At 43.3% G+C, this 9,746-nt stretch overlaps 1 protein-coding gene across 2 annotated transcripts in view; it reads right to left on the bottom strand.

Annotated features, from left to right (window-relative positions):
- Positions 1-4,573: 4,573 nt before the first annotated feature.
- Positions 4,574-9,746, bottom strand: part of TSPAN31 (tetraspanin 31) — a 155,448-nt gene continuing 150,275 nt past the window's right edge. The window contains exons 5-6 of one of the 2 annotated variants that reach the window (XM_069230928.1): positions 9,655-9,746; positions 4,574-7,009 (exon numbers count right to left, since the gene is read on the bottom strand). The exon at positions 9,655-9,746 is cut by the window's right edge and continues 13 nt beyond it. In XM_069230928.1, coding sequence (XP_069087029.1) covers positions 6,935-7,009; positions 9,655-9,746 — 167 coding nt within the window. In that variant the 3' untranslated portion in view covers positions 4,574-6,934. The remainder of the gene's footprint in view (positions 7,010-9,654) is intronic. The other variant, XM_069230927.1, reaches the window with a different exon arrangement.

Below are 9,746 nucleotides of genomic sequence, written 5' to 3' on the forward strand. Positions count from 1 at the left end.
GCCACTGGCTGAGCTTATTTGCTCTGGTGTTTACAGATCCTGCCAGGTGCTGTACCACCAGGGAAATCCCCTGAAGATCCAGCCACTTGCAGAGCTGCAGGTCCTCTTGGCCCGGGACACTACCTCATCCTGTTTTTGCTTGTTACAGGACCACATGGCAGTAGTGTTTTCTGTGAGAGCTTACACCAGCCATCCACTGATTAAGGGTAGAAAGGCCTTCAACCTCAAGCCACAACTCCAATTAACTGACGTGGAGTTCTCTGATCTACGTGTCTCTGAGGATCGAATCACTGGTCTGTAGGAAAGGCTTGAAACAGCACTGTACCCAGGATGGCTCCAATGAAGGGAAGCCTCTGTGAAGTAGTCAGATGTCACTTCAGCAGGTTGTATAATTTTTATTTGTTTCCCAGATTGTTACAATTCATTTCAATGACAAGAAAAAAATATATACTGCTTTTACATTAAATGTCATTAAAGTTCCTAAATGTTTCTTGCAAACAAAAAGAATGAATATGTTCATTCCGCACGGTCTTTAAAATATCCCCCAGTTTTTCCAGAGTCTCCAGTTTGACTTTCCATTTAACATAATTTCCTTTTAAATTCCCCTTATTTCTTTATCTTAAACTCATAAAATACTGCCATGTTAAAAAAAACATACCCACCCTTTTAGCATTGAGATTGTCTTATGTAAACCTTATTTAGCTCACTTAGCCACATTTGGACTTCAGCACGTTGAGTGAGAATGTCAAAAGGTTCACCATCCTCTGGAGGTGGTTCGCCTCTAATGATAGCAAGCATCCTCCAACCGTCAGGTGTCGAGGTAGTGGAAGACTGGTAGCCCACCACCCACATTACCTTTGTCAACCTCACCAATGCATCTGTGGTGTTCACAGAGAGGATAGCAAATTGAAAGTACTCTGTGGCCCACATGGAACCAAAGATAATGCCTGTGAGATTGCAAGACAAGGATGTGAAAATAAGCATCCTACAGGTCCAGAACCTGCATCCAAATCTTTGGGATCCATGCACAGAGAATCTAGGCCAGAGTGAGCATTCTGAATTTGTCCATGCACAGCAAGTAGTTGAGGGGATGAACATATCAGACCGGATAGAGGTCTCTGTTTTTCTTTGGCACACGCAAGTAGGGTCTGGGTGCTATTTCTGCTACTTCTAAGGTCAGCACACAAACAGTCAGCACTCCCTGATATAAAATGGGCCTATGGTCCTCAGGGAAGTGGGCTGATATAGGTTGCAGGTGTGTGGGTTTAAAAGAAATGGCAAAGTGTAGCCCTGTTAGACAATCTGCAGAACCTATCCCTGCAGAAAGTGGCTGATTCTGCTTCCAACTGGATGGATGTGTGTCCCTAGTGAAACACTAAAAGGGTTTTAAAGTTGTGGCCAGGAAGGCTGAGCATTGTCACACATGGCCTGTTGTGCAGGCATTTGAGCCGGACATCAGTATGCCAGGACCCTCGTATATCCCTGAAAATGTCAAAACGGTGGGAGTGTGAAGGGGAACTGCCTCTCTAGAGTTAAAAGGCCCAAACAATGTGCCATGGCTTGGCTCTCTTGAAAAAGCTGTAGGGCCAAGTCTGCCTTTTCATCAAACAAGTGGGAACTGTTGTAAGGAATGTCATATAAAGACGGCTGAGCATCCCCAGCCTCATCAATTCCCACAGCCCAACCCATGGTGTCCAAACCTGAGCAGATGATGAACTTGGCCACTTCTTGACCATCTCGAATAGTCTGGTCAAATCCAACTGGGACTGCAGATAAGATCTCACCCACCATGTCCCAGGGTGCGTGGCTGTAGCAACCAAGTAGACACTATGCATTAACCAACCTCAAGGCTAGCTGTGGGGGGGGGGGGGGGGGGGGGGACATACACTTACCACATATGTTCACCAGTTTAGACTCCATGTTAGTTAGAAAGGTGTTAAGGTTCACTCTACTGGTGAATGACTGTACTGACTTTCAGGGGTTGGGTGCTGAGTCAAGAAATCAGGTTGGTCTTGAGCAGGTCTACTGCTGCATTTGAATGGTCAGTTGATTATGGTGCCAGAACATGGTTTAACCCAAGTGCCGACAGTTTGTCAGGGAGGGCTTCGCTGACAGGCAAACAAGAGTTGACTGGTGCCTGGTGAGCCTGCAGGACATCCGTTAACACATTCATCTTTTCCTCCACAGTGGGGATGTAGGGTCCACGACCTCAGCAGCCCTCCTAATGAAGCTAATCACAGAGGCAAAAGCAGTAATTTCTTCCACTGCTAAGGAAGAAGCGAGGGAAGAATGGAGTAGACTGGGTGGAGGAAGGGGGAGTACTCCAACCCAGTGTTGAGTGAGGGGTCCAACCCACTGGCACAATGTAAGTCATGTACCAGCTGGGCGACCACTGTTTACATATGGCTGGCTCTAGGCAGAGTCTAAGCCAAAAGGTTGGTGTAATGTCTGTGTGCAGCTGTGCTGTAGTAAAACTATGTCTGATGGATTCAGTATAGGCTGTGGCACATCAAGAAATTGATGTTGCTGGAGACAGCACAAAGTTAGACACCACAAGAGGTCGTAGTTCCTCCTCTGGTGCCAGCTTCAATGCTTAAGGTGGCCAGCGCAGATTTCAGCAATGGTCCTGACACTGGTATGGAACATGTTTAAGAGGCCCTGGCAGCGCCAAAGGTGATCCTTGGCGTCTGAGGGCATGTAAGAGGGAGCCACAAGAATGCCCAAGATGTGCAGCAGCATGGCCTCAAGAAAGGCTATGACCTGCTGCAACACCACCAATGGAACTCAGGGTGCATTGGGACCAAGATTGGGGTACGCTCCTTGGTAGAAATGGAGCAAGATGTGGAGGCATAGTGATGCCCTCATGATTTTCCTGGCAAACAGGGGTGGTAGGCAGGAGCTAAGTCCAACTTGGATTTGTGTTCTTTCATTGACTTACCATCAGACATCAACTGTAAGGAGACTGTCCCTGGAAGAACTCTGAGAGCAGGTGTCACTCTTGACTTAAAACCTGAAGTATGACTGGAAAAGCATTGGAAGGCTCAGTGCCAAAGAGCTTCGTTATATGTTCTTGGATGGCTTTTAGACCCCTCTGGGTGCATTCATCACAGGCCTCTCACGCATGCATCAAATCCAAGCACCGGCAGCATACATCATGGGGATCTGTCACGGGTATCTGCTTGCAACAGGGCACAAGGTTTAAACCCTGCCCTTTTAATGGGTGGCATGCCCCTTGTACTCTGGAAAATTCGGGAGAAAATCTGTTCACAGAGTGAAGAAAGATGGAGTGGGGCTCCAGATCTGCAAATATAAAGGAACAGAGAGAAATGAACTGACATCGCCGCACATGGGTGGGGCTTATTTATATACAGCGCGGTTTGTTACTTTCGGAAAGGAACAGTGTCACTGCAGAATCGCCTAGTGACAACTCCTGCCAAGGCATTGCTTTGGAGTTTTTCAGATCGAGTATGGCATCCGGGGAAATTAACAAGGTAAGGAATCTGCGTTTAAAGTATCCATCACATATTTGTTTTTACTACAAGAACATATTAATATACAGCTTTTCTAACACCACAGGCCAAGTGATCAGAACCCACTGTGTCAGATGAAATGCTTACAAACATTCCTCGGAAATGTTCTTCCGTGCACCTTCCTTTACCCTCCACCTTTTCTATTTGCTTCTGTGGTTACAAGCTCGAGTAAAAACTCATTCCATCAATGCTATATGTCGCCTTCGTCTTTGCTGGGAGGTAAATACACAGCCTTTGCGTTTTCTTCTGAGATCTGTTGGCTGTTCTACAAATTCACTCCCATCCTTAAGCTCTGTTTCTTCTACCTCATTCAGTAGGCTATTTTAATTTTTTGGCCTGTGGGATGTTCAATATGTCGGCTTTTCAAAAAAGCATGCTCCTTCAAGGTTAAGCATGAGTGATATGGCAGGCAGTTACTTTCTGAGGTGCAAACAATTTTTGCAATGACTACTGAACCACAGAGGGATCGGCACCAATCATGGTAGCAGATCGCCTAGTTGCTCAACTTGCGATGCAGTGCTTAGCATTTAAAGGAAAATAAGCCATAAAAGGGAATCGTGCTGAGAAGTTCAGAGCTGCTAGTTGGCGACCATATGAAAAGACAAGCAAACGTAACCTAATATCCACCCATCCTGCGAAGATAATTTAACTGTTACAGCAGGTTTCATGTTTATTTTCACTCCCTGCTTTCCTCTTCATTTGGGACTCCAATGGAGTGACGGAATACATCATCCATGAAAATATGAACCTGTCGCATGAAACTAAGTGAGATGAGGTACGTGTTTTTCACTGCTTCATTAAGTAAAACTACTAATCAAAACACTAAACAAATAACGGAGAGCCACTCGAAGCAGTTTTTTTGTTGGATACTCTTTTGGATTTAAGTAAATAATAATACACACAGACCAATTCACGCCATGGGCCAGTCCACCGACGCATCTCAAACAAACTGTCCTCCAATGCAAGGAACAAAGGAAGGTCATCAATCCGGGTTTCCTCACACCGTATGCTCATACACCATTTTCACATCACAGATGACAGGATAGAGTCATAGTACAATTTATCAGGCAACCTTGAAAGCCTCACGGCTCACTTTATGGTCCAATACTCAGTGCAGACCTCACATTATGAGCGCCTCCAAATATACACGTATGCACATCTTTTTTGGTATCACATCAGGTACCTTCACATTTTCTGTTCCTATTCGATATTAGTTTAATTTTTATTTTTTATTTTTTTTAAACACTGGGGACATTTACTCTAGAACGTGATTGCATTTGGGAACTTCTCTATGCCACTGCAGATAGTGAATGATTAAGAATGCTATTTCTACCCTAAGGTTGGTGATGCACGCATATATGCCATACTAGGTGCCCCTGGTATTGCACTGTAGCTTAGTCTTTAATGCTGGTCATGCAGAAGATGGACGTCCTGTCAGAAACCTATACAACTTGCACCTCTTTGCCACAATCCCTACTGCCAGTTTAGTTGGTGGCATTTCAGACTACCAAAACACTGAGCCACAAAATAGCACCTAGACCTCTCCTAGGCTGAGTGTAAGATTATATATAATTTTTTTTTTTTTTTTAAAACACAAAATATACAGAATGAGAACCGGTCCTTAATCTTCTAAATGGCTTTAAAAAAACTGAAAGCATTGCTTCTAACCAAATAATTTGCTTTTCATTAGTAAACTGATCACATTCTTCTCAAGAAGACACCATCTTTAACTTATGGTCGAAGTAGATTGTATGGAACAACCCTCCCCCCCACCCAAAAAACAATGGGCTGCTGACATAATTTGCCACCATTCATTAACTCTTACCGTTCCCTTTTTTTTGGGGGGGGGGGGGGGTTTGGTCCCCCTGTAAGTGTGTTATCCCATAGGGTATTTCAGTCCTTTAATGGAACTGTTTTTCTAGAGGTGTTAGGAATAATTGGTGTGCAACTCTCATTTCATCATTCTCCACTTTATTCAAATCTCCTCGACTGGGAATTAATCTTCTCAGATGGCTAAATCAGATTTGTCCTTCAAAAATTCGTGCCTTATTTTGGGAAGTTAGGGGCTAAAACGTTGGCACAGACCTAAGATTTAAACCCACCAGGTCCATAGAGCACCTTCATTATAGGATGCAGCTAAATGGGGGATATTTCCAAAGCGCTGGATATAAGTTCGGGATTGGCTACTGTGTCATGCTATAAAATGCTTCCCAAGCGGAATTTCTATTTATAAAAACAAAAAAAGCCTGAGTGAGTCACAATACGACCCCACTTGAGGACATATACAATTTGCTAGCAGCAATATTTTCATCCATTTGTGATGTGAATTGCAATATCATACAGCTTACCCTGAAATGAAATGGACTTTAGCTGCCAACAACCACCCTAAACTCCACCACCTCCCTGTTTCACCTCACCACAAAATTATTTCATTGACTAGCCGCTGGTTCATCAAAGAGAGACAGAAAGATCACTCCTGCCAACTAAAACGCAAACCTGAAGCCTGCAAATAATTGCTTTAAAAACTGAATACCACATGGTAGCATGCTATTTGAGGGCAAAGGCAACATTTTCACAAGTGTTGATAGTCCTGTACTACATCCTGTACCGTGCTACTACCCCACCACACATAGGCACACACGAGGGTAACAAACTGTCATTGCAGCTCGTGCCCACCAGCACATTTCTGAATTATTAACCCAATATCTGCTAAATTAAGTACAGGGAACTGCCAGTTTCTTTCTCAGGCCATGCCTGTCTAGCTAGCTATGCCAAGACCCTGTGAAGTTAGGCTGGATGCAGATGCGTACATGTACTTGTGATTTCCCTGTATCTTGTGAAAATGTTGGCAGAGGCCTTCACTTATTTCACATAACTGAAAACAAAAAAACAAACACTTTTTCCTGAGTCTTTCAGCAGGTCTTAAATTGTACAAGACCACATCACCTTCCTTCTTCCTCCACCAAGACACATTTAAGTCCATTCTCTCCAATCTCCCTTCTCCCAGCCCTTATAGCAGCAGATGCAACAAACGTCAACCAAGATGATGTGGTTTGACATGTGTACTTCTGCGGCCTGCAACAGGTTTTCAATTCCTTCTGGAGCAGCCATATGCCAAAAACATGAGCTCAAGGATTAGTGGTTGCACAGTAGCCGTTGACTTCATCCAATCAGCATTTCAGCAACGAAGCAGGTCACCAGCCCACCTTCAAGCAGTACATGAGAAGCACTAATTCGTCTGCCCCGACTGTGTGTTTTCCACCTTGCTATCAGCATATGACTCAGATGATGAATATCCCCGGGATATCACATGAGCAGCTACAAAGGAGGAAGATGGAAACTTGGAGGAGGGAATTAAAAAAAAAACCACAAAAAAAAAAACACAGTTGAAGGAAAATAAAGTCCTATAAGAAAGCACTAGGATTTGCTCTGGGGTCTTTCTGGTTCCTGTAACGCACAGCTAGCCAAACACCAAGAATCTGTAAGGGAAAGAAGAAAGATACCTTGCATTATTAAACTGGCACCATGCAGTCAAAGCCAAAACAAAAGTATTTTGGAAAATGGCACAATAGCTAGAATTTTTCTAGTCGCATGAAGTGGAATTACTTAATTACAGAGATCACCTACACACGAAGATTAACCAGTTTGGCGCTGCCTCAAACATTCAAGGTGCATTCTAGAATTTCTGAACTAAGAGTACAGATTTCTGCCTAAACATATTCAAGACGTTTGAGCTCAACCCTAAAGTCCTTCAAGATATGGTAACTTATTTTCAGGAAGCTAGACTTATATTTGGGGAAAAGGAGTATTAACCAAAATACATTCAGGTTCCATTTAAACAATAAACCTATAAAGAAAAAAAACTATAGCACAACTAGCACTCTAGCAGCCCTGAATCTCAGGCTTTAGAGGTGCCCTAAAATAGTTGGCAAGGATGGTCCTCCTTCACAATCCCAGCCAACAAAGTAACTGACCTGACCATCAGCAAGTACTCTTTTCCAACCCCTCTCACTCCAAAGCAGCAGTTATGCAGAACCAACCTGAGGGGCTGTGAAGGAACACCTCACTTCTCACTGGTCCTTCAGCACAAGTGTATTATGGGAGATTAGCCTAGGACCCTGTAGAAAATCTTCTCAATGCCACTACGAAGGACCCACTTCACACCTCCCTCTATGGACCCTTCACGGTGCCTGTGAAGGAAGGCACATTGACCAGATGGAAAAAGTGGCCCTTGAACGCTGGTACACACAAAGACATACTTACAACTTCCTCCAAGTTGGTAGTAGAGGGTTGTCAGACAGACTTCCAGGGGTAAGGGGAAACACCAGCCACCTCTGACCCGAGTAACTCCTCTCTGTTGAGCTTTGAGTATGGGACCAGATACTACTTCAAGGGGTCTTTCCTTGAATGGTCTCACATTTAGGATTCCTACACTAAGACCATAAATAGATACATTAACCATTCCCTGAGACTAAATGTGTTTCCCCTTACCCCTGGAAGTCTGTCTGTCAACCCTCTACTACCAACTTGGAGGAAGTTGTAAGTGAGTCACTAACAGTGAAGAGCCAGTGGTGCAAAGGGACAATTTGATCATTCAAATGCAAAATTATCTGAGCCCAGCAGCACCAATGGTGAAAGTACAGTGCTCACAAACAATACTCAACTGTTCCTACAGAACTGGAGGGTGACATCTCACCAGAAGAAGTGCCACCTGCCCTTGCCCCTTCATCCCAAACAATTTTGAAAAACCATTTCAGCATAGCAAAAATGTAGATATCCACTAATCTTATCAAATTACTGGCTTGCAATTCAGGGTAGCTACCAATCAGTTTGCACATTCAACCATGTTAAATGCCACTGTCCTAACTGATGAGTAACAGCTATACTAGCTTTCGTTTTTTGATTGTCATCAACCACTATCATCAGAAGCCATGTTCACCAAATTTGCAGAACCTTATTCATACAGGTAGCTCCACTGCATCAAGTTAATGAGCCTGTCACATGAGATGCCCTGGCTTGGGGGACCAAAAGACATGAGAATGACTGAAGGATTCCAATACCAGCAATAAGCCATTTATTCATTTTGTATAGCACCAACCGACCAGCACTGGACAATTAACCTGCCATACCTTGATTCACAAAAGAAGGATCATGTTGTAACAAAACAACAAAAACCAGGTGGGGGAATGATGGGCAATGTGCAACAATAGGTCATCAGTGGTGAGGCTGTCACAACCAGATCATTCGTTGTTCAAGCTAAAAGCTTTGCATTAGATAGTATGTATGCTTGTAAAAAATATTATTACCATAGTATATTTTCATAGTTAAATTACATGTAGGCACAAGGTTTGTGATCATGTTATGTTTTATTAGTGCCCCGATAAGGACTCCTGACTGCGAGAAAACCCTACAAAACATTCTCCATACATTAAGGGGGTAAGTTACAACATTTTGGAACAAGGGGGTATGGGAGTGGATGATGAACTTGCTTGATGCATTTAAAATGTGTTTTTTTTTAACCATAAAAACACATTTTTTGAGTTAAACAATATTATGCTTGTGGTCGAGAGTTTCACAAGTGAGAAATGGCTTGCAATGTCATACCTTTTATATCTAAAGGTAGGTGCCTGGCATCACATGAGCCGAACAGTTTGAGATTCTGGCCTATGCCTTGAACTCTTAACGAATTACTGGTGCGAACCAAAGCCACATGACCTCATACAACCCAGCATCAACAAAACCTAAAAGACCAGGGTGACCATCTCCTTCTCAGTTATGCTTTTTGTTTTTTTTAATTGATAGCCTAATTTGTTTGATGGAGCTAAGATAACAATACAATATCCAGAATGCATTAGGCTAACATCTGAAAACAATGTTTTGTAGATGAAATGTTCAGGACTGGAGACAATGTCCATAATAACTTGGAGTGAGGTGGTCACTTTAAGAGAAGACTAATTGTACATTTTAATACAACATCCTTCTATGTGCAATATCATGGCAACTTTGCCGTTTTGGAAACGATACTGTCTTGATTTGCCTAGATCAATCACAGCTCCTCTAAGGATACTCCAGTTGGTTGGCCATCCCAAAAACTACACAAGTGCCTTGGCACAGCAGACATTACCTCTGTAAAGCTGAAGAACAGTCCAACTCCGCCAAGAATTTTCAAAGCTTCACCAGCATGCTCCAACATCTTCGAACCACAGGTCTGGCAAA

The sequence above is a fragment of the Pleurodeles waltl genome, chromosome 4_2 (assembly GCF_031143425.1).
Source record: "Pleurodeles waltl isolate 20211129_DDA chromosome 4_2, aPleWal1.hap1.20221129, whole genome shotgun sequence".
NCBI lineage: Eukaryota > Metazoa > Chordata > Amphibia > Caudata > Salamandridae > Pleurodeles > Pleurodeles waltl.